Here is a 25,574-nt window from a genome sequence, read left to right on the forward strand (position 1 = left end):
TTTTCTTACTGTTAACCCAAAGAGAGTAGTTAACTTGGTGGTTACCACATGCTGTATGTGTTATGAGGACATTTTCTAACTGTTTAACCCATTGAGAATAGTTAACTTGGTGGTTACCACGTGCTGTATGGGTTATGAGGACATTTTCTAACTGTTTAATCCATGGAGTTGTCCACGTGTTGTGTGGGTTGTGAGGACATTTTCTTCCTGGTAACCCAGAGAGTAGTTTACTTGGTGGTTACCACGTGACGTATGGGTTATGAGGACATTTTCTAACTGTTTAACCCATGGAGTTGTCCACGTGTTGTGTGGGTAATGAGGACATTTTCTCACTGTTTAATCCATAGAGAGTGGTTAACTTGGTGGTTACCACATGATGTATGGGTTATGAGGACATTTTCTAACTGTTCAACCCATAAAGAGTAGTTAACTTGGTGGTTACCACGTGCTGTATGGGTTATGAGGACATTTTCTAACTGTTTAACCCATTGAGAATAGTTAACTTGGTGATTACCACGTGCTGTATGGGTTATGAGGACATTTTCTAACTGTTTAACCCATCGAGAATAGTTAACTTGGTGGTTACCACGTGCTGTATGGGTTATGAGGACATTTTCTAACTGTTTAATCCATTGAGTTGTCCACGTGTTGTGTGGGTAATGAGGACATTTTCTTACTGTTAACCCAAAGAGAGTAGTTAACTTGGTGGTTACCACATGCTGTATGTGTTATGAGGACATTTTCTAACTGTTTAACCCATTGAGAATAGTTAACTTGGTGGTTACCACGTGCTGTATGGGTTATGAGGACATTTTCTAACTGTTTAATCCATGGAGTTGTCCACGTGTTGTGTGGGTTGTGAGGACATTTTCTTCCTGGTAACCCAGAGAGTAGTTTACTTGGTGGTTACCACGTGACGTATGGGTTATGAGGACATTTTCTAACTGTTTAACCCATGGAGTTGTCCACGTGTTGTGTGGGTAATGAGGACATTTTCTTACTGTTAACCCAAAGAGAGTAGTTAACTTGGTGGTTACCACATGCTGTATGTGTTATGAGGACATTTTCTAACTGTTTAATCCATAGAGTTGTCCACGTGTTGTGTGGGTCGTGAGGACATTTTCTTCCTGTTAACCCAAAGAGAGTAGTTAACTTGGTGGTTACCACGTGATGTATGGGTTATGAGGACATTTTCTAACTGTTTAACCCATCGAGAATAGTTAACTTGGTGGTTACCATGTGCTGTGCAGGTTCTGAGTCCGAGGTGAATGTCGATCGACGTTTCCCGGTAATTCCAGATGTGCCCGCCGAGCGGCGCCGGCCTCGTCCCGGTCGCAGCCCCCGCTTCCTGCTGCCTGTCCGACGAGCTCTCCCTCTCCCTCTCCCTCTCCCTCTCTCCCTGATCGGTGAGTCTCGATGCCTGTCCGTCCCTTTGTCCTCTAGTGGGTTCCCACCATCCCCTCGGTGTCGCGGAGACCCCGGTCCAGCGGGCTCCTCGGGCGTCATTCGACAGCTGCTCGCGTTGGCCTCCGTTATTGTACGTAGTGTACGTGTAGTTGTGGTTGTGGCGTCGCAAGCCATGAATTGTATATTTAAATATTTTAATAATCCTCGCTATCATTTCTCCGCTCGCTCTGTGACGTGTCGTGCTCGATTGTTCCCATCATGGCGTGTGCTGCGACCAGCACACAAAAGGTCCATTTCCTCTGTTTCAACAATAACTGTTTGTGACGTACACGGTCTGTCTGATCGGCACAACTTTGACAAACGCAGTCGATCTGTAATTGTGATAATTTCTGTTTGTCTGCCAGCAGTTTGTCTCCCCCCCCCCCCCCCGAGTTTGTCTCTCCCTCTGTCTGTGTGTATAATTATTTATATGTCCCTGCTGGTCTGTGAGCTACCTGGTGGTGTTTTTACAGTTCATCATGGTACAGGTGTGTTCTCACCTTGTGTATGTAATATATATATATATATATATTATATATATATATATATATATATATATATATATATATATATATATATATATATATATATATATATATATATATATATATATATATATATATATATATATATATATATATATATCATACATACATACATACATACATACATACATACATACATACATACATACATACATACATACATACATACATATAATCAGTGCGAGCCTGGTGTTGGCGCAGCGGCTTGGGATCCAAAAGGTCCTGAGTTCAAGCCCCGTTGAGCCACTGAATTAATACACCAGGGGGTTGACTCAGCCTGTCATCCTTCCGAGGTCGGCGAAATGAGTACCAGTATACTGGGCCGGTGTATACCCCGGTTATATATATATATAATATATACATACATATATATATATATATATATATATATATATATATATATATATATATATATATATATATATATATATATATATATATATATATATATATATATATATATATATATATATATATATATATATATATATATATATATATATATATATATATATATATATATATATAATGTATACCCTGTTATATATATATATATATATATATATATATATATATATATATATATATATATATATATATATATATATATATATATATATATAATATATATATAATGTATACCCTGGTTAAAATAGGTGTACCATATCCCTGTGTCGTAAGAGGTGACCAGGGTTGCGTCAGGAAGGGCATCCGGCGTAAAACATGTGCCAAATCACTATGCGGATCATACGGATGATCCGCTGTGGCGACCCCTAAAGGGAGCAGCCGAAAGAAGAAGAAGAAGAAGATATATAATCAGTGCAGGTACATCGTGGCAACCTGTAAACATAACAATGCAGAGACACATTGTGTTTAACTATTTTATGCAACAACAGGTAAAAATTACCTTGGAATCGAAATAAGTTACCATTTACTGTTTACCATTTACCAGTTACCATTTACCTGAATCAATCGTAGTCCCAATGCTAACAAGGTTTGTCAAGCTGTTTGTATGATTTGTACATTGAACTGTACGACGATGGTTTTGACCGTCAGTTTGGACCTGGCACATGACCAGGCTCTGTGGCTCGCACGTGTACCAGGTGTACCAGGTGTACCAGGTGTACCAGGTGTACCAGCAAGCCGTCCACGTTGTGTGTGTAAAGTTTCCATTGAACGTTTCATTTTTCTTTCAGGTGAATTCGTCTTGTTCATGTCCTTCCTTTTTATGGGGTGACGTTAGGAGCAACGTTCGATAGGGATGGAGGAGGGGGGGGGGTGTAAACCCTGATTGTTAGTGACGAGGATGGAAGGGGGGGGTGTAAACCCTGATTGGTGACAAGGATGGAGGGGAGGGGGTGTGAACCCTGATTGTTGGTGACAAGGATGGAGGGGAGGGGGTGTGAACCCTGATTGTTGGTGACAAGGATGGAGGGGAGGGGGTGTAAACCCTGATTGGTGACAAGGATGGAGGGGGTGGGTGTGAACCCTGATTGTTGGTGACAAGGATGGAGGGGAGGGGGTGTAAACCCTGATTGGTGACAAGGATTGAGGGGGTGGGTGTGAACCCTGATTGTTGGTGACAAGGATGGAAGGGGGGTGTAAACCCTGATTGTTGGTGACAAGGATGGAAGGGGGGTGTAAACCCTGATTGTTGGTGACAAGGATGGAAGGGGGGTGTAAACCCTGATTGTTGGTGACAAGGATGGAAGGGGGGGGTGTAAACCCTGATTGTTGGTGACAAGGATGGAGGGGGGGGGTGTAAACCTGATTGTAAGGGAATCCTAAGAGATCTTTCCTTGGATGAAGTATTCGCACCCATTGAGCTGTAAGAATGTGTGAGTACGTGTGCAGCTCGAATTACAAGGTCACCAAGGGATTTGAAATGTGAAGTTCCGCGAGAGAGTCGAGGTTTTACTCAACGGAATCCACGGACGGTACTTGAACCAAACCATGGGGGCAGGAAAGCAGATGAACCGTGGAAATGTCGGGATGGAATGAACGGTGAGAGACGTTTCCAGCACTGTCCATGTGTTCCATGTTTTCCGATGAATGATTATCTCTTGTTAAAGACTCAGAGTTTATTTTTGTCTTCTGGCTCTTTCCCAAACATCTCACAACTACCGTGGACATGAACAACCGTCACAGCAGCAAAGTGGCAGTGACCAGTGACCAGTGACCAGTGACCAGTGACCAGTGACCAGCTTTGTCTCTGCTCGGTGGAATGTTCCACACGTGGTGAAGCTCAGACGAGTTCTAAATGCAAGTCACCCTCAAGTGTAGGGTTTATGTTCATGTTCACAATGATGGGATTTGCAGGAGGAGCATCCGCAATGATAGCCTGTTACACAGGGATGGTGGGGGGGGGGGTGGTACTGGTGATGTGCCTTGCACAAGGGGCCCTGCCACGAACAATCAGGGTTTACACCCCCCCCATCCTTGTCACCATCAATCAGGGTTTACACCCCCCCCTTTCCATCCTTGTCACCAACAATCAGGGTTCACACCCCCTCCCCTCCATCCTTGTCACCAACAATCAGGGTTTACACCCCCTCCTTTCCATCCTTGTCACCAACAATCAGGGTTTACACCCCCCCCTTCCATCCTTGTCACCAACAATCAGGGTTTACAACCCCCCCCCATCCTTGTCACCAACAATCAGGGTTTACACCCCCCCCTTCCATCCTTGTCACCAACAATCAGGGTTTACAACCCCCCCCCCATCCTTGTCACCAACAATCAGGGTTTACACCCCCTTCCATCCTTGTCACCAACAATCAGGGTTTACACCCCCCCTTCCATCCTTGTCACCAACAATCAGGGTTTACAACCCCCCCCCATCCTTGTCACCAACAATCAGGGTTCACACCCACCCCCTCCATCCCTGTCACCAATCAGGGTTTACACCCCCCTCTTCCATCATTGTCACCAACAATCAGGGTTTACACCACCCCCTTCCATCCTTATCACCAACAATCAGGGTTTACACCCCCCACCTTCCATCCCTGTCACCAACAATCAGGGTTTACAACCCCCCCCCACTTCCATCCCTGTCACCAACACTCAGGGTTTACACCCCCTCTTCCATCCTTGTCACCAACAATCAGGGTTTACACCCCCCTTCCATCCTTGTCACCAACAATCAGGGTTTACACCCCCCTTCCATCCTTGTCACCAACAATCAGGCTTTACACCCCCCTTCCATCCTTGTCACCAACAATCAGGCTTTACACCCCCCCTCCATGGTGATGAGCATTGCATGATGCCCCTCCCCTACCCCCCAGTGACGTTTGTTTCATGACGCCCCCCCCCCAGTGACGTTTGTTTCATGACGCCCCCCCTCCAGTGACGTTTGTTTCATGATGCCCCCCCTCCAGTGACGTTTGTTTCATGATGCCCCCCCTCCAGTGACGTTTGTTTCATGACACCTTCCTGAACTCGTTGATAAAAAGCCCTTTTCACGTTTTGAATCATCTACTGAATATTCTCTTTGTGCACTTCACAGAATCTGAGTTTTTGGCCATTTTTTCTCAGCATTTCCACTTCACCTCTTACTTCAGTTCCCACTTCACTCTCGGCCTTTTTTTACACTCAAATGTGTTCCTCTCTTTTCGAGCCTGGGACCCTCCGCACACAAACTGCACCAACATGGTGGCCAGTACCAGTGCTCGGTCATGTGGAGGAAAACCAAGGTGTTCTTCATGCGTTCAATCAACTAGCTCCGTCCTTCGGATTTTATTTTACAACCTTTATCCAAATCCACACGAAGATCGTTGCGGTTCCAACTTGTTGGTGTTATTATTTGGCCGCCGGTAGGTGAGCCTCAAACGGACGCCTCATTGCTGGGAAATATCTCAGCTCGGAGTCGAGACGTGTCTCCGTGACATTTCACTCGTTCTCTGTTCGGGTTGTCCTGCTGTTTTATCAAATATGCATGTCCAAAATGGCTGGATAGCCACACACTCCTACAACTGGTGAACATCCACCATTTCAGTTCACTCTCAAGGTAAAGCAGACCCAAAGGATGCTGGAGGTCATTTGGTCCATCATGCCTGTGCTGTATAAACACCACGTTAATTCATAGACACCACTGTGCTGAATACAGGATATATATATATATATATATATATATATATATATATATATATATATATATATATATATATATATATATATATATATATATATATATATATATATATATATATATATATATATATATATATATATATATATATATATACATTTCAGGCTGTTGGGGGGAAAATGAATAGGGTTTTTGCTTTTGGGTGACGAATGAACAAACACCAATTGCGTATTCACCTTCTGATGAGATCCTTTTAAAGACAACAATCACCATCACCCATCCACACCCAAGCTGCTTACCATTCCCACAACAATCACCATCACCCATGCATACCCAAACTACCAACCAGTCCCACAACAATCACCATCACCCATGCATACCCAAGCTGCTTTCCAGTCCCACAACAATCGCCATCACCCATCCATACCCAAACTACCAACCAGTCCCACAACAATCACCATCACCCATCCATACCCAAACTACCAACCAGTCTGACAACAATCGCCATCACCCATCCACACCCAAGCTGCTTACCATTCCCACAACAATCACCATCACCCATGCATACCCAAACTACCAACCAGTCCCACAACAATCACCATCACCCATGCATACCCAAGCTGCTTTCCAGTCCCACAACAATCACCATCACCCATCCATACCCAAACTACCAACCAGTCCCACAACAATCACCATCACCAATCCATACCAAAACTACCAACCAGTCCCACAACAATCACCATCACCCATCCATACCCAAACTAGCAACCACTCCGACAACAATCACCATCACCAATCCATACCCAAGCTGCCAACCAGTCCCACAACAATCACCATCACCCATCCATACCCAAGTTGCTTAACAGTCCCACAACAATCACCATCACCCATCCCTACCCAAACTACCAACCAGTCCCACAACAATCACCATCACTCATCCATACCCAAACTACCAACCAGTCCCACAACAATCACCATCACCAATCCATACCCAAATTGCCAACCAGTCCCACAACAATCATCACCCATCCATACCCAAACTGCCAACCAATCCCACAACAATCACCATCACCAATCCATACCAAGCTGCTTACCAGTCTCACAACAATCACGATCACCCATCGATACCCAAGCTGCTTTTCAGTCAGTCCCACAACAATCACCATCACCCATCGATACCCTAGCTGCTTGCCAGTCCCACCAACGTCCACATACCCCTCTATCTACAACGCTTCTCGGTACCTATATAATTCCGGTTTAATACCCACTCTTTTTGCTGCCACTACCTTTCCGGGGAGACCATTGGATGCAAATGAACTACTCCGACTGAAAGACCCCTTCCTTCTTCCTGCCCTCACTCTATATTTTTTTCATCTGGCTTTTTGATGTATAAACCTTGTATTGTAAGACATTTTTGTCTTTTCACTAACCATGTGTCTGATCACAAAATTTGTATAACCAGTTCAGCTGAGATGAGCATCGTTGACAGGTGGCTGCTGATGCCGTGCAACGATGTGGCCGGAGATGGGAGTGAATAAGAATGAAAAGGCAAGACATGATGGTACCAGGACGTCAGTAGATGGCACGGACACTCCATAGGTTTAATCCAACACAAATCGATCAAGATGCAAATTATAAACCGATAAGGTACCTCCGAGTATTGTGCGGAGGATTTCACCCCAAGCAGCATTCTTGAAACTCTTGGACAGCATCGCAGAGCGACAAAACTGATGGACCCCTAACAGCTTGTTTGTAATCATTCTTTTCAGACAGCCTCACTCAAAATTGGTTAAAATTTAGGACTTGGTTTAAACACCAATCTACTGTATTTTAGAGTGGGAAGGTCCATGACTACTCAAAACTTTCATCATTTGAAAGGATTCCACAAAGTAAGCAAAGCTGTATATGTCGGTGTCGGTCGTTGAGGGGCCAAGAACGGTGGGTGGGACAACACCTGTCATTTAGCCTGGTGGGGGCGGGCCCGCGGTGACAATTGGCTGAGGGCCAATCACACCCATTTGCCGTGGATGTGGATATCAGTGTAATATTATTGCTGCCCATTGTCCATTATATGATAGCATGAACATTTATCCAGCCCTAACGTCCGAATCCATCCGCAACTTTTTGAGATATCGTGCCATATATCGTTTTTAGCCTTATCTCTCAATGGTGTGTGCCTGGTGTTGGCTTTATGGTTTGGGTGGTGGGCTTTGGATCCTAGGGTCCTGAGTTCAAATCCCACTCGGCTGTTGAATTAATACCAGGTGGCTGACTCGGCCTGTCATCCTTCCGTGGTCCGCAAAATGAGTGCCAGCATGCTGGTAGCCTGTGTCGGAGTGGTGACCCGTCCAGGATTGTGCCCAATACCCAAGGAGACTGCTTCAGCAGCACCAACGCTCTGCACAGAGCCAATCTCCTCCTCTCAATGGTGAAGAATCACTTTCAAAATTCTAATGGTCGGATCCTGATCCTGATCTTCACAAAAAGAAACCGAACCTGTCCACAAAATTTCATCCCGTCCATCCACAACTTGTTGAGATATCCTGTATACAAACAGACAGACAGGGGTGAAAATATAACCTCTGTCCACCTTTCCACCTTTTGGGGGCAGAGGTAAAAAGTACAGAAATGGGTAATAGTAATTTATTTATTTTTAGTAAAAGCATGTGAGGTCGATATGCCAACAAGAATGTAAATAAAGCAGGGATGGTCACAAGAAATGATCATGTGAAACCTTCCCAACACCTGTCTTTGAATAATAACTGTGTCCTGTCCTTCCCCGCATCCATTTTCAATGATAGTGTGTGTTAATTGTTTCCACGTCTGAATTTGACCAGTGAAATATGAAATGAAAACGCACGCACACACACTCTCATATACACACAGACACACACATACACACACACATACACACACACACACACATACACACACACATACACACACACATACACACACACATACACACACACATACACACACACATACACACACACATACACACACACATACACACACACATACACACATACACACACACATACACACACACATACACACACACACATACACACACATACACACACACATACACACACACATACACACACACATACACACACACATACACACACACATACACACACACATACACACACACATACACACACACACACACGATTCAGCTCGTGTATTGTGGTGATTGTGAACCCAAATGGAGAGGGATGTGTAAAATTTGCAGGAACAACCATCATTCAAAGCCCGATGTTGGGATGTTTTCACATGATCATCTCTTGTGACCATCCCTACCTTGTTTAAATACATTATTGTTGTAATACCATCCCCACATCGTTTTACATTAAACACGTTTTTTTTACTTCTTACTGTATATCTCACCAGGACAGTTACTTTCCTTCTCCTTCATGGTTTGTTACCTCCACCACCGAAGGTGGAAGGAGGTTATGTTTGTCTGTCTGTCTGTATGTGGGGTATCTCAAAAAGTTGTGGATGGATTCGGATGAAACTTGGTGGACAGGTTGGGTGTGTGACCACGACAAATTGATTAGATTTTGAAGATCCGAATTTGGATCCGAGAATTTTTAAAAGTTATTCTTCACCATTGAAAGATCGGACCAACAACGATACATAGCACGATATCTCAAAAAGTTGTGACAAAACTTAGTTGATGAAATGGGTGGGTGATGAGAACAAGCAGATTCGATTTGGGTTCAGGTCTGGACGCAGATCCGGCCTATCAGTGGGATACAAAACGTAAACCACTCAGTCTGGTGGAGGTATGCGCTCTACTGAGTGACGTTCTAGTTTGTAACCATAAACAGCCACTCGATTCATCTACCTGTTAGGAGTATTCAGTCCATGCAGATGGTTGACACCCGAGAGATATAATCACAAGTCTCATGGTGGTGAATAAAGGGTTGAGGCCCCACGATATGGGGAATATCCTTTACTCAATGACCAATCTGAGTTTCCCTTAAAGGCAACGAAACATTGAACTTTCCATGAAGAGGATTTGTAGTTTCGTGTATTGGATGAGATGGAAGAACCTTCCTCTTGAACCATGAACTTAACCGGAAATTTTGTTTGAATAAGGGTTAATATAATATCATGTTGAGACGGCTGGTTAACCAAGAGATAATTTCAAAATCGTCCACCTCATAGTGAACACCCAGTCATGGCAACTCCCAGCATGACGTGTTTCTGCCATCGCCAAACCAGGACAATAACGCTTGTGAATGCAGATGCTAATCCGAACAAATCCCATTTGATGACATCATGTCTGCTTGAGGATAACATGTCTCTCTGGTGGTGTTCGACTCGCTCCTATACCCACAGGAAATATAAGATATTTTGTCTCGGAATAATGTTTGGGGTGTTTTTTTTTTAACTTGGCCAATAATACCATCCTTCCCCACCTCCCCAAACCCCACATCTGTGGCTATGTGGAGTGGTACCACCACTAACCATTATCACCAACAACTTTTCCAGATAGGAAAATTTAATTTCCTTGTGCATTTTGGATATTTGTTTTTCTCATTCACAAGCATTTTCAAGAGCTTTCATTTAAGCCTGCTTGAAGATATGATAAAAAGCATGGCTTGCTAAAGATAGCCACAGGGTTGGAATTTTGGATGGCGTTCCATGAACATGTGTGGACAAGCGGCTGATTGAATGGTTGTTGGTGCCAAACCCTCAAATGCACCCCTTCCCTACTCCCAGTACCACCACCACAACAGGCAGGCTTTTGTGGCTCTAATCAGCCATCCTGGCAGCTGTGAAACACCAACTGGCTGTGGAAATGATCCTCACATGTTTTCCCTTCTTGCTTCACCCCCCACCCTGTTGGTTGAAAACATGGCTGACAGGATATTTTAGAGGTCGTCCATTCCCTTCCTGACGATAAACCTATCCTGGTGTTTGCAGGTACTGTATCGCACAATTAAGTACACCATCATTCGGGTAACTGCTGTCCCATCTCTTGGTATTTGATTGTGGACGTGTTCTATATCAGTACGATCCAAAAGACATGAAAGGGACATTGTGTACCGAGAGCCTGATGAGATTCTAAACTGGCTAAAGGATGCTTCAGCATCACCCTGCCATTAGAGGTCCAGGGGGTCAATTTTCCTCTCCTGGGCCGTTGATACCCCCTTTCTGCCATTCGGTGGAACAATAATGTTGGTGGCACCATCCCAGTCCCGTTATTCTTGTGAAGGTCACATTTACTTCCGAGACTTCATAAACAACCTGAGCATGGCTCCGTGTACAAGAAATGACTGCCACCACCCTCCTTGCCTTGATCATCTCACTTTTCCATGAATCTCCATTTTGAAGGAATTTTTTTAATTTCTTTTTTTACTGCCTAGCTTCATGCTGATAATGTTTGGTATAAGAGCTAACTTGATGTTCTCGGTGCTGCAGGGTAGGTGCAGCGAGACCTCTACCGCCCACCAATGTGACGACAGCATGGGGGATGAGCCATTGGTGGTTGCCAAGTGGGACTACGAGGCCCAGCAAGAACAAGAACTGAACATTCGGCGGCACGAGACCCTCTGGTTACTGGACGACTCAAAATCTTGGTGGAGGGTCCGGAATTTGAGCAATGAGACGGGGTTTGTGCCCTCAAATTTCGTGGAAAGGAAAAACAATGTTCGGAAAGGAAGTTTTGTGAAGCAATTGAAGGACACGCTGGGTAAGAGAGTGATCTTTCTGTCGATTTGCGATGATTTGCAACTTGTCCAATGGCATTGCTGTACCTTCACTGTGCGTTTTCCTTTTATCTCTGTAGGTATTGGTAAAGGCCGGTCTAAGTCTGGACCACGTGAGGGTGTGATGGGTCACTTGAACGACTCCGAGGGTCCCATCTATGAGGGGCCGATGCTCCGTGGAGGACTATCTAGTGCTGATGGAGGAATGGGCAATGCAGCGGCTGCAGGGGTTGGAGGGCCTGTGCCAGGCAACGGTGTTCATGGTCCGCTGCCCACAGTATATGTGAAGTTTGGCTACAATGCAGAGCGTGATGACGAATTGACACTTGTGAAGGGTGCAAGTGTTACCGTTCTGGAGAAATGCAGTGATGGCTGGTGGAAGGGCCAGCTGGATGGGTGCGTTGGGTGGTTTCCTTCCAACTACGTCGTGCCAGATGAGGTGCCCAGCGGTGGGGGTGAGGCTGACATCTTGGCATCTCTGGCACAATGCTCTGAAGCTGCTGGAGCCACAAAGACCCTACCCTGTGTACAAGCCCTCTATCCATACAACTCTGGGAATCCCGAAGAGCTGCGCTTTGCACGTGGTGAAACGATGGAGGTTTTGGAGAAGCCGGAAAATGATCCAGAGTGGTGGCGTTGCCGCAAAACTGATGGCAGCACAGGCCTTGTGCCCAGGAACTACGTACAGGAATTGGGGCTTGGTGTTGGGCCTGGGCCACAGTGGGATCCGGCAGGAAGTGCTGCTAATGGGGTCGGGAGTTCAGGGATGGCTGCTAGTGTGTTGTGGAGCAGGCCGTGGTACCACGGACGGATGTCAAGGCAGCAGGCCGAAGCCTTGTTGAATGAGCGTGGACAGGATGGAGACTTCATTGTACGAGACAGTGAGTCATCGGTATGTCGTTTTATTTTTATTCATTTAGATAGCCTGTTTGGTGTACCCAACTGAGCACTTGCCTCATGCTGCTGTGACAATCTGTGCAAACCCTCCCCAGCCCAATGATTTTTCCATTTCGCTCAAGGCAAGTCGCAAGAACAAGCATTTTAAGGTGCAGAGCCAAGATGGCATATTCTTCATTGGGCAGAGGCAGTTTGCCTCACTCGACACGCTTGTGGAACACTACAAGAAAGCCCCTATATTTACAAATGACGCTGGAGACAAGCTGTACCTTGTCAAACCCCTTCAGTAACATTGCCAGGCCAAGGCATGCTCAGCTGAGTCCAGCTCCGGTAGGCATAGTTTTGCCTTCAGGCTGGACTTTGAATGAAGAGATCGGCCAGGTTAGGGTGGTGAACTTATGGACATGATTGGGGGTGGGGGGAGTCGGGGGACACTTTGGCAATTGTTGGGGTGCAGTACTTCATGATGGAATGTACTTAAGCTGTGCTATTCGTATAACAAACAATGATGTTGGAGCCTTATTCGATTACTTTTTACTGGAAAGTGTTAGTGATTGTCAATTTTCCACCCTCCCCTGCCCCCATTCCCCCCCACCCCCAATCCCATTACAATGGATATCCCAGGCCCTTGATGAGGCACTCGTTTAAACCACACTGTCTAATCACTCGTGCACCCTGCACAGCCGTTGCAATCACACCCCTGCACTAGAGATGCGTTGACACTAAGGCTTGTATTAGGGCTAAACTGACGGCTCGCAGGACGGTTCTTTTAGATGGAAAGTGAAAGGTATTTTGTATTTATATTTAAAAAAAACTGCCATTCCAGGGTGGATGTTAGAGTAGAGGTGCTCAAATACAAATGGCTATCTTTTGCACATGAGTTGAAGACACATCAGGAAGATATAAGATCAACTAAGGTAAGCATGATTTTTAACGTTTACACTAGATTGTCTTCTACAATGTCCACAAGACCTCAAATTTGGGGGGTGGGGGTGTGGGTGTTGTTACAGTGCAACCAGAAGAACATATTTTCTTTTAATCCCAATGCTGAAGTCCTTTATAAAGAAGGTTGCTCTTATGAGGGCCACCCTGAAGTAACAGCTTCAATGATTAAAAATCCACAATGTTGGCCAGAAGTTGTATGGTGGTTACTATTGTATTGTGCAAGTTATCTCTCGTGCTTATTCCTATCCACAGCACGTGTTCGTTTCAATAAAGGTGACAGTTATCGGACTGCCAGGAATGACAGGTGATGGATTTATTCCAAAGGTGCTACAGGAGTGAGTTCATGTGAAATGTTTGGAGAAAAGATACAGAACAGCAAAACTCCCATGATAAGGAACCAAGAAAATTGTGAACACGAGGTTCTGACCTTCAACCTTTCGATGTTTGGCACGGGAACTGCCACGAGCCGCAAGTTTATCACCTCTTTCTACAGGTCAGATGGGGGGAAGAAAAATTCTCAAATTTGAGATATCTTCAATGAAGCAGTTTTTTTTGTTGTTTTTTTTTTAAACCACTCACATGCACATGGACTAAAACCCACAAACACACACCCCTGCTGAAGACTCCAAAACAGGCCTTGTACATGATGACCCCCAAGCTCTGTCCTCACTATGCCCAAGGCAAAGATAGTCCAACAAAGACCATGGTAACAACAATATGCTACCACCGTGGTATGACCAAATACACTCTCTGGTGCACTCACATTCGCACTACACTTTCCCACATTGTCCCCCTTTTTGAGTGCAGAGATTGACAGGCCACTTCTACAGCCGGTGCAACGGCTGGTGCCTCGTCCGGGCAAGGCGAGCTCGTGGTCGATACTCATCGGCTTGTAACTGCAATTCACGGCGGAAGTAAGCAATGGTCCGATTCAATCCCTCGTGCAACGGAACCTGCATCTCAGACACACGGAAATCATTCAGCTCATTACTCCTGAAGGTAGATCTACATCACGTCGTCATAGTTTTTAGCATCTGCTCCGCACAACTGAAATTGTACCAATAACAATTGCTCAACCAGTCAAAACTGGTCTGGCAGAATAGCTTCGACCTATAGTGGAACAGCAGGGGCCACCAAAAGAGGGAGATACCCACACCAGCAGTACCACATTTTCTAATGTGGTTATTATTGACCACCTACTATCCCTGTACATGAAAACCAATGATGCCAGTCTGGGAAATGGTGGCATTCTGAGAAATGAGTCAATTAAGGTCGTTGACCCCTGAATTTGGCAATATTTACTAAAACGGCTAGAGTTTTTATAATTTTCATGTTACAATACCTTGATATACATCAAACTGATCCTAAGACAATAGGCTATAACATGCAATAACAAAAAAGAACATGTGGCTGAAAATATTAAGTACAGAACAAATTTTATCACAAATTTTGCCCCAAAAATCCCAATTTTCAAATTTTTCATATACTTTTAGCATCACTCATCACATGCATAATATAAAAGTATCAAATATTAAGCATTAAAAAGTTTCTCTCGAGTCTGCTGCAATTATTCATATATAATACATTGTATTATCTTGAGTGTAAATCACATTTTCATCACATTTTGTCCAAGATGCCTGAAAATACCTGAAAATGGTATTATTCAGAACTCATGGCATATGACCATTAACTTGATTAATTTCATATTTATTAAGAGAAAATTTTGTTTCAAATATTATATTGTCACAAGGAATTATATTTGTTGATGAGTATATCAACAACACACAAGGATGGATCCAGGATTTGTGTAAATGGGGGGGGGGTACAAATTCTTATATACTATAAATATTTTTTAAATGGTAATTTTTCAATGTACTTTGTTGAAAATAAATTTCAAATAAATGTTGAGGACTATAATGGCTGTTTGTACAAACTCCACTTTTGGCATCAAATGCAATCTTTCTAACAAAATTATCAGTTACTAAGATAAATGCCAGGAAACTGTCAATATTATGTTGATATCTAGTCTGCATCTGAGTCTGAATTATCACTGTAAAATGCAGAGAGAGTAAAGGGATTTGAACATGATTTGTCCCCTCCATCCACCAAGGCTTCACAGGTGCATGCTGCTGTGCATGGTTGGCCACTCTCCAAGCAAGAACACTCCACTGCACAGGTATTGGGTTGACAGTCACACACAAGGTCATTTAACAACTCTGGAGCAGCTGGCGATTCACTCATCATTTGAGGCTGGAGACCAGTGCCACCTGGGCTGTGTTCGAAGCCATATGCTGTTGCATCAGGTAAGGTTGGAGAAGGGTAAGCAGCTTGTCTCCATATTAACAGCTGATAAGCAGAGCGAAGTAGATGCAGACTGAAAGCGTCTTCTGTTGTGGTAGTTTCTTTCCCTGGATGTTCCTCTGTCCAGTCTTCTGACACCTCAGGGCATTCAATGACATGCAGTTTGTCTTGCCATACATGTAGCCAACAAACGTTGTGGCTGCCATTTCTATCTCCTTTGAAATGTTTTGCTCATCAGATCCTAGCAGACCAAGAGGCTGGAACAATGCTTTCATCGACCATTGATGATGTCAAATCTGTCTTCAAACTTGTCTCTTCATCCTCAGCTACTTCCCTCAAAACTTTTGACATCTCGTATGCCTTTTGCAAAGCATCTCCTACTGTTGTCTTTGAAGAACAAACAAGATCTGACTTGCCTGGTTGTGGCATGAATGCAACATCTGGCCACAATTTTATAAGTTGTCTTTTGAGATTATAGGATGTGTATGAACCTAGATGGTCCACTCCCTCTTCAGCAAGGATCTCCAAGAACTGCTTTCTCAAGGTGCTCAGGAAGAATATTTGTCTGTGTTCAATGATGGGTGATGTAAACTCACTGATCAGTCTCCTCACTGATGTACTGTGTGCAGAAAATTGTTGCTTTCTGTTCTGACTTGCAGTGATAGAGCGACCACTAACATAGTTGATGTAGCATGACTTTTGTTTGTGGTAACGAGCCTCAATGGCAACCAGATCACCATTGGGTACACCCTGAAGTCTGGTTATCATGTCATCATCTTGCTTAGTCTTTGCAGCTTGAAGAACTCGGGTGTACATGTTGGGATGCTCAGGGTCATCTTTCAGAGATGACTACCATGGACCAAGATAATCGGTGCTTTGAGCTGCAAGGATCACTACAGATGAAACGGCAAGATTTCCAGTCAAACTTCACAACTGATGCCTTGGATCTTGTAAAGTGGTTGGCACACCCACCACTTGCACCATCACCCTTAACACTACTAGAATTAACACCATCATCCAAAACTACATCAGAGTTATCAACTGTTTTAATAGCTCTTCTGATGTGATGTTGGCTTACATATGTTGATCTGCATTGTCTGTGATACCTGAACACCACTGTTCCAGAAATTATATCAGATTCATGGGCCAAAAGTTTCTGACTAACTGAGTCATTCCGTTATCTGCATGCTGAGAATAAGGACCGTAGTTTGTTAAGAACTGGAGCGACTGGCTGTTCCTTTGATGAAAAGGATTTTGTGCAGAAAAGACATCAATGTCAATGGTATCTTCTCCCTTAGCTTTCTTGGCAATGGGAGCAGTGTCAAATTCTGCATCCATATTGTAATAATAGACTGTTCAGTGCTGTTGAAGTAATCTTGAGTACACTAAGACAAAATGTGGATCTGCCTGCAAGCATAAAAATATTGGTCACCAATAGTTTGGCAGAATAAGTCTATTTAATCCACTAAATTGAAAATAATTCAAAGTAAATTCATAAGTATTTTAGACCTTGGGATAAACCCTATTCATAGGACTTTATTCTTTTAGGGGGGTTATTTTTCACAACACCATGTACCTTACATAAAATTTATGCAGTAATGACTTCCATTTTAGACACATTCTCATGACAATACTATTTAACCCCAGCTCAACAGCCTGTAGGCAAAATATTCAGTATACCACATGTTTTTCCAGCAGAAAATTTGCTACATGGTAATATATCTTCATCACAAGACTATTCATAATTAAAAAAAAAAATAAAAACAAATATTTTCATACTTACATTTTAACGGAGAAGAGGGTGTCACATAAAACATGCTGCAGTATGTGTAGTCTATCACATCTGTTCAAGTGTGACTGACCTAATTTCATATACATTGTAAACTCATGGCTAATGAGTGCTATTTATAGCAGTGCCACATGTGGGGACCATCTCAGGAATGTGGGGGTCATCTCAGGATTATTGTGGCATATGGGATCATCTTATATAATCCAATATTCTTTGTCAGGGGCATTATTTTAAGGTTGGTTCAGGGTTTAGGGGTGGCACTTTTTTAGTGCATATGTATTTAGTGATATTGAGGAAGGGGGTGTTAGTACAAAGGTATTTGTAACCCCCTCCCCCACCCCTTCCAAAAATTCTGGATCTATCCCTGTGTGTTATTGATATACTTATCAACAATTATAATTCCTTACAACAATATATTTTTTCAAAGACATTTCATATGAAATTAATGGTCATTTGCCATGAGTATTGAATAATACCATTTTCAGGTATTTTCAGACATCTTGGACTGGATCTATCCCTTTGTGTTATTGATGTACTCATCAACAATTATAATTCCTTACAACAATATATTATTTCAGACATTTCATATGAAATTAATGGTCATTTGCCATGAGTATTGAATAATACCATTTTCAGGTATTTTCAGACATCTTGGACAAAATGTGATGAAAATATGATTTACCTTTAAGATAATAGAATATATTATATATGAATAATTGCAGCAGACCCGAGATAAACTTTTTAATGCTTAATATTTGATACTTTTAAATTATGCAAGTGCTGAGTAATGCTAAAAGTATTTGAAAAATGCGAAAATTTGGATTTTGGGGGCAAAATTTGTAATAAAATTGGTTCTGCACTTACAATTATCAGCCACATGTTTTTTTTTGTAATTGCATATTATAGCCTATTGTCTTCAGATCAGTTTGATGTATATCAAGGTATTGTAACATGAAAATTATATAAACTATATCAGTTTTAGTAAATATTGCCAAATTCAGGGGTCAACGACCTTAATTGACCTATTTCTCAGAATGTCACCATTTCCCAGACTGGCATCATTGGTTTTCATGTACAGGGATAGTAGGTGGTCAATAATAACCACATTGGAAAATGTGGTACTGCTGGTGTGGGTATCTCACAAAATAAGCCTCTTTTCTGGCCCCTGCTGCTCCACTACTCAAGGTACGCACACTCACATCTGAGCTCTATTGGATCGGTTTAAATCTCAAACCAGCTATAAACTGTCATCCTGGTGTTTTACAAGCAGGACAGTACTTGTCCATCAGGACATTAAACTGGGTGTCCCGTCTGCCAGCATTAATTGGTGGATGTTAAAGATCTTGTGGTGTCCTTTCGGGAATCATAAGCGAGCCATCACTGGTACACTGATCAAATTCCCAGTTCCTGCACACTTTTTCGAGTATGTGAGTGCACCGGAGTGGCGACCAGTCCAGATTGTCACCCCAAACCAATAAGACTGCATATCGGCAGGCTTATGTTTCAAGTGGCACGAGGATGATAAAACAAAAACAATTACTTGTCAATTGAGACAAAAGGTACTCGGTCATTGTTCTCACCACTGGTCTCCACCCCAGTAGCCTTTCAGCCTTTTCTATCGCTGGGTTCCGGCGCTGTGGATCGTCGGGAACTTCAGGAAGGTTTGCTATCCGGCTTTTGCTGCCTGTGGTGGAGCGATGAGACAAAATACATTCACAAAGGAAACTCCCAAGTACCGTAAACTTTTAGGATGAGAGGTGTTGCACAAGTAAGCAAATAAATTGGAATTTGTGATTCCCTACCTACCTTCCTCACTCCCCCCTCCCCCATTATTTTGTCACATGTTCCTTCTTTCCCTCCCATGTCAATCAACCCAACTTTTCCTTCTCTCCAATCACAAACCTCCTCTCTATCTGCTAAAATGCCTCTCCTTTTATCAGCTGAGCAACTTCCACCCACCTTACACCCACACATACAGTATGTTAAAAGCAAAAACAAAATGCAAGACAAACTACAAGCCAACCTGACTTTCATATCACATTCACTGCAAATCCTCAATAGTTCTCATTTAGCATCATGAGGCCCGGCCACGTGTTAACATTTATGACGGGACCGACTGCCACGTTCGTTTAATGCTCGTGGATTGCAAACCTACCAACCAAGTCACGGATGATAGTAGCAAACTCCATGATGGAATGCTCTTCTGGATTTCCCTGGTAAAAGGTATGAAAGAAATGTATAATTGGTGTTTAAACCAATTACATATCCAGAATGTGAGGAGTAGGAAATGAGAATTAGTCTTGCAAACATCTGTTCAATTCTGTGCTCATACTAAATCTCAAAAAAAATTAAACTGCTAAAAATCATGAGTTTTTAAATGAGACTATCCAGCACCTCTCATGGTCCATTTTACATGGTGCCAAAACCGGCCACAATGGAAATAAATCTGATTCCATAGTTGTAGAAATACTCGTTTTTATTTGTGAAGGCCTTTCCTTTTCCTCCCATCCACGTTTGTTTTGTCAGCAGTGCATATATGCTATGGCCAGCTGGTGACTCCATGGTAAGAACAAGGAATGCTACCGCCACTTTGTTTCCATGCACTGCTCAACCCAGGTTGGAAACCGTGCTGCCGAACCCAGGTTCTTCTGCAGTCTGCTTATGATCATCAGAGCCGAGGGAAAACAAACTCTCGTTTCCCTTCAGTTGGCATTTTTGATGCATGTCGGCCATTCTCACCAAGCAAGGAGTAATCTTTGCCTTTTAAAAGCATCAAGTAAATAGACGGAAAGAGGTAGGCAAAATATTAAGACGGGAGCTCACAGCGAAGAAGAGTAACACATTCAAGTTACATACTGCTCACAGACACAGGCACTCTCTCAGGCATCGCAGCACACGTCAGACAAACCCACCTGGGCTTTGCTAGTCGAGTCTATGGTCTTAGGTCGGCTGCTAGGCCCGAGATAAATGTTCCATCTATGAGCAATTCCAGACCTTGAACGTGTATCGTCATGATAAGCTCATCTTAATCTTTTGCAACCTCTCCCTTCTTTCCTGCCTCCTCAGTACTTTCAAAAGGTGCCAAAGGAGAAATGAGATCTTATTCAAAAAAAATGGCTTCCACCCTGTTGGTTCAATTCACAGTGCATGTAGACCGACCAATCACCTGTTTGACCTGCCTCCATCCCACGTGTATGCATGTTTTGGAAAAAGGTCAGGGTGGAGTGCAGGCGAGCTCACTTTCACAGTCAAAACTGGGATAGCTAAATGACATGGAAATGCAGTCTGGGGGTCAGCACGGTTTTCAACCCGGGTTGAGTGATGCATGGAAACGAGGTTTCTAATGGAGCTTTGTGGAGCTCATAATGGAGCTCATACACAAACTAATGGAGCTTTGCGTCATTATTGTAAAAAATGGTCTTTGGGATCATGCTATACTCGTCACACCCTCATCCAATGGACCCCCATGACACAGGCCGTGCCTCAAGAATAAATGAATCAGAATTTAGCAAATCACAATGACATCATGAGGCATCATTGATGCAGCTTTGCCATGATGACACACAAGGTTCTGAAATGATACACTTTAACGTGCTTGAGCCCAGCATCGCTTTCCATCACACCGACTACACGGGAGAATACGTGCAATAGGACAGGGTGCCACGTACCAGATTCACAGGGCTGCTTACATTGCTATTCATCAGCGCCACCAATCCATTAACAAGGTCACTGGGTGAACACCAGACACACCAAATTGAGTGTGCGTATCAATGGGTGCAGGATGCAAAGCAAAGCAACAGCAGTTGGGTGTTATGAATGTCGGTTTTGTCAGAATGGTTCGGTTTGGGGGATGGGGGGAGGAAAGCGCTTACCTCACATACTGAAAGGAACGAGTGTGTGACCCAGAGCCATAGACCTGGAGATGTGCAGACAGAAGGTTACAGTTATGATGAGGAAAAGGGAAATCTTCAGAGCAGGAACTGTGGATCATGTCTCACAAGAGAGATTAAGGAACACGCATTTCAGGCTTATAACAAAAAAAAAATATGAGTGTGTGTTTCCTCTTTTGTGGCTAATTACACAAATTGCTCTTTCTTAAAAACAAAATCAATGCAGACAGGTTCCAGCAGATGTTTTTTGTTTTTTTTACAAACTTATAAAAGTGCAAACAGTTATGTTTTTAGCTGCTCTCAGAAGTATTTTTGCTTTCAGGCTGTACTTAGGATGATAAAAGGTTACGTGACATTTTCACAAAAGCGGTTAAGTGACGGTAAAGAACAAACTCAAAAAATCTTCTTTGATATTCTCGAAATAGTGCTTGAACCCCTTAAGGCCTAGAAAAATGTTCAAATGGTGTCAGCAACGCAGGATCGAGAGTAGTTCGAGAAATGGCAGCCCGATCGTTTCTTTACAACAGGTAACGGTCGTTACACAGGTAACGGAGAAGAGCCAAAATGGTAACGGTAAAGAACATCAAGCCAGATTTTTTTTCTTGATCCAAAGAAAAAACGGACTTCGGATTCAGGGAAACTGGACCATATATCACTTGCTAAAGACTTATGTCAAAGCTCACACAACAGCCAAGACATGGAGCAATATATGGCGGTAACGGTAAAGAAGTTCAATATGTGTGACATAGCTTTACCTTATGATACTGTCGATTTGTCACTTCTAACCGTTTTAATTTCGGTTATAAAATGGCGGCAGAAAACTTTGTCACGTGATTGCTTGTGGCGACTCCTGGTATTAGAACTCCGAACTGAAATTACTGGAAGACTGTAAACGGTAAAGAAATTGAAACGACGAATGTTTCAATTTTTTTTTGATTCTCTCAATTACCTTGAGCGTCCGAGGTGACGAAACTACTGCTTTCTGCATAGTGGAAGCAATGATACTACATATATATATATATATATATATATATATATATATATATATATATATATATATATATATATATATATATATATTTCAAGTCATATTGCCATGTGATTAGAATGCTACGATGTTCCAAAATAGCCAAGTCTCACTTTGGATAGGTAACGGAATGGAAAATATGACACTTCGAAGTTGATTGCATGCAACACTGTTTTTGATATTGTGAAGCAATAATTTTTTTCGGAGTAGCGGAAAACGGGAGTAAACTTCACCATAAGGCCAAAAAAAAAAAAAATGTTGCATTGGCGTAACCCGCCCGACCCTAAAAATTCCGCCGACCCTACGTTTTTTTTTTTGATTTTTTGCTATCGATTTCAAGTATCTTGTTGATTGCGATCGCGATCGCAAAAACCCGGAAGTGTTTCGGACAGAACCCGCCGACAAAAAGGGTGGTACTCGAGCCGGGGGAGATTTTGGGAGGGATTTATTAGGAAAAAAAAAAAAAAAAAGATCCCGACCGACCTACCCTATTTTTCAGTGACCCGTTATGCCAATGCAACATTTTTTTTTTTTGGCTTAAGGCCTCTGCACTGACTGGGCAATATATGCTTGATAAAAATTCTCGCACAGTCTTTACCGTTACCTGACCCGCTTTTGTGAAAATGTCCTTTACAAAGAACACTTCGCTACTCGATGTCATCTCATCTTAGGCGTCTCAAAATGTTTCTCCAGCCTCAGCTTTCCTTGTAGTGCTTAAAAATTCCTTGACCTCACCAATGCTCCAAGCTCTTTCACACACCCCTCGTTATGCAACAACATCCTCCCATCTCTGAAACCTCAAACAATTCCCATCCCCAAGTGTACGCACAGTGAGGGGCTGCCCCTGCAGAGCTTGCAGAATAAAGTTGCTGACGACACGGCCATCGTCCATGTGCATCCTTGGCCCAAACGTGTTGAAGATACGAGCCACGCGCACATCCACCCCCTCCTGGTGTCGAGAGTTAAATTCCAGTTCGACATTACAATTAGAATTTGCAGAGTGTGTGCAGAAAAATGATTCACATTAATGGTCGCAGCAACTGAGGAAAGGAAGCATTGGATCCATCAGGTTGATGGCTGATTGCATGCACAGCTGGGTCAAAGTTCATACGTAACGAAATAAAGTGCATTTCAGTTTTCGAGGGTTTTAAAGGCATGGAACTGACCTGCTTTTGGTAGGCATAGCACATCGTCTCAGCAACCCTCTTGCCTTCATCATAGCATGCCCGTGGTCCAATCGGGTTGACATTGCCCCAGTAACTCTCTGGCTGAGGGTGTTGCTCAGGGTCTGGGTATTGTCCAGGATTGTAAGGGGAGGGAAGAGAATAAAGAGGAAAGACATGACAATGTCAGTGTTTAAAAAAGCAAAAAGACACTTTGCTAGCCTTGGGGTAAAAGGCAAATAAGATTTTTAGTTCCTCAAAAACCAAATACTCAAAATTACAAACTGTGAATACCAACATGCACAAACGGGACCAGACTCCAAGACGAATGCTTAACTCGAAAATACTGTAAACGAGCAAATGCCACACATCAACGAAATGAAGGTTTGTTTGATCCGTCCCGGGGGATCAATAATGATCTTGATTGCAAACTCTTTGGCCAATCTGTGCCTTTCCAGTTGGGACCTGGACTTTTAACCTTGACCTATTTTAGAAAACTTTTCCAACATTTGCAACTGTTGCCAAAATAAATCGAGCAATCATTTAGGGAAGAAGGAATGTGCCGAGCTGTTCAGGCAAATATGGGACACAATCTGACGTCGTGTGTGATATCATTAATGGCGATATGACATGAGCTTCACCAGGATTCCAAAAGGTATGTATTCCCCTCATCTCCACTCAGTCATCCCAACTCTCATCTCCAGTGCTTCACAGCACTGGCAATGTCGTGCTGCCCACTACCGTCGACCCCACATATCATTTGTACCCCCATTAACCCTCCCCTATACCAGCTCTCTTACGGTTTACTGTGCATGTCTGACGTCCTCTTCTTTGTCATTCATTCATTTGGCATTCAGTCAACTTATTTTGTCTCTTTGTTGAAGAAAGGAGTCGAGTTGTGCAATTAGGCTGGAAAAACCATAACCCCCCCCAAACCTCATCAAAGAAGTGCATATTTTAAAATGATTTCTTCACAACCGAACCATGCCAACTGTGGAATCAGCCAACCCGCTGTACGCTGAATCTTGTGAATTGCATTTGAAGAGTGACACCAAAGCGAGATATCTCCATTATATTGTCTGACAGTGCGAATGCCGGACAGCTTGGTTGTGAAACAAACCCAGTTTCCCTGGACAAAACGTCACAGCACGTACAAGGTTTTGAAGAATATTTTGCTAACATTCATCGACTACCATCAAACAGAGCTCAGCTTCTGGTATCTCACAAAATGTGGAATTGGTGCTTTGTAAATCAAGCTTTTCCTTTGTATCCTTAACCTAAACAAGAAGATTACGAGAAGCAAAGACTATCCCAACTGTGGCCGAACAAAACATTGACACTGTGCTTGCATTTTATAAGATTCTGCTTAAGCCACAGTTCGAGTTGAATTTTCACTTCGATTGTCACAATGAACAAACTTAGGAGAGAACTAATCACTAGATACAAACTTCTTGTTTGCATTCTGTTCTGTTCTTGCGTATGGCAGCTTGGCTGCCAGGTAGCTATCATTTCTTGGAATCGTGGCTGTGCCGCTGATGCTGTGTCCCTCTACCAGTACACTGGTACTCATTTCACCGACCTCGGAAGAATGACAGGCTGAGTCAACCCCACCTGGTGTTAATTCAGAAGCCAACGAGGCTCAAACTCAGAACCCCAGGATCCTAAGCCAGTCGCCCTAACAACTGCATGAGGGTTGTGGTTGGGGTAGTTGCAGAGATCCAACCTGTTTTCTAGTCTCCAAACAAACATCGTTTTACC

The 25,574-nt window shown here is 43.2% G+C and overlaps 2 protein-coding genes across 8 annotated transcripts in view; one reads left to right on the top strand and one right to left on the bottom strand.

The window, feature by feature from the left end:
* LOC147017822 (cytoplasmic protein NCK2-like) overlaps positions 1 to 13,947 on the top strand; it is a 27,531-nt gene extending 13,584 nt beyond the window's left edge. Inside the window, exons 1-4 of one of the 4 annotated variants that reach the window (XM_085896840.1) lie at positions 1,266 to 1,406; positions 11,518 to 11,788; positions 11,885 to 12,696; positions 12,797 to 13,947. In XM_085896840.1, coding sequence (XP_085752966.1) covers positions 11,563 to 11,788; positions 11,885 to 12,696; positions 12,797 to 12,991 — 1,233 coding nt within the window. In that variant the 5' untranslated portion in view covers positions 1,266 to 1,406; positions 11,518 to 11,562 and the 3' untranslated portion in view covers positions 12,992 to 13,947. Of the gene's footprint in view, positions 1 to 1,265; positions 1,538 to 11,035; positions 11,789 to 11,884; positions 12,697 to 12,796 lie in introns of those variants that run through there. The other 3 variants (XM_085896839.1, XM_085896841.1, XM_085896838.1) reach the window with 3 other exon arrangements.
* Positions 13,927 to 25,574, bottom strand: part of UXS1 (UDP-glucuronate decarboxylase 1) — a 32,196-nt gene continuing 20,548 nt past the window's right edge. For all 4 annotated transcript variants that reach the window (XM_085896843.1, XM_085896845.1, XM_085896844.1 and 1 more), the window contains 7 exons: positions 23,820 to 23,941; positions 23,483 to 23,602; positions 21,609 to 21,652; positions 21,405 to 21,465; positions 19,892 to 19,949; positions 19,317 to 19,420; positions 13,927 to 14,599 (listed from right to left, as the gene is read on the bottom strand). In XM_085896843.1, the coding sequence (XP_085752969.1) occupies positions 14,471 to 14,599; positions 19,317 to 19,420; positions 19,892 to 19,949; positions 21,405 to 21,465; positions 21,609 to 21,652; positions 23,483 to 23,602; positions 23,820 to 23,941 (638 nt within the window). In that variant the 3' untranslated portion in view covers positions 13,927 to 14,470. The remainder of the gene's footprint in view (positions 14,600 to 19,316; positions 19,421 to 19,891; positions 19,950 to 21,404; positions 21,466 to 21,608; positions 21,653 to 23,482; positions 23,603 to 23,819; positions 23,942 to 25,574) is intronic.

This window comes from Eptatretus burgeri, chromosome 10 (assembly GCF_056783735.1).
Source record: "Eptatretus burgeri isolate ZD-2024b chromosome 10, Ebu_testis_v1, whole genome shotgun sequence".
Classification (NCBI taxonomy): Eukaryota; Metazoa; Chordata; class Myxini; order Myxiniformes; family Myxinidae; genus Eptatretus; species Eptatretus burgeri.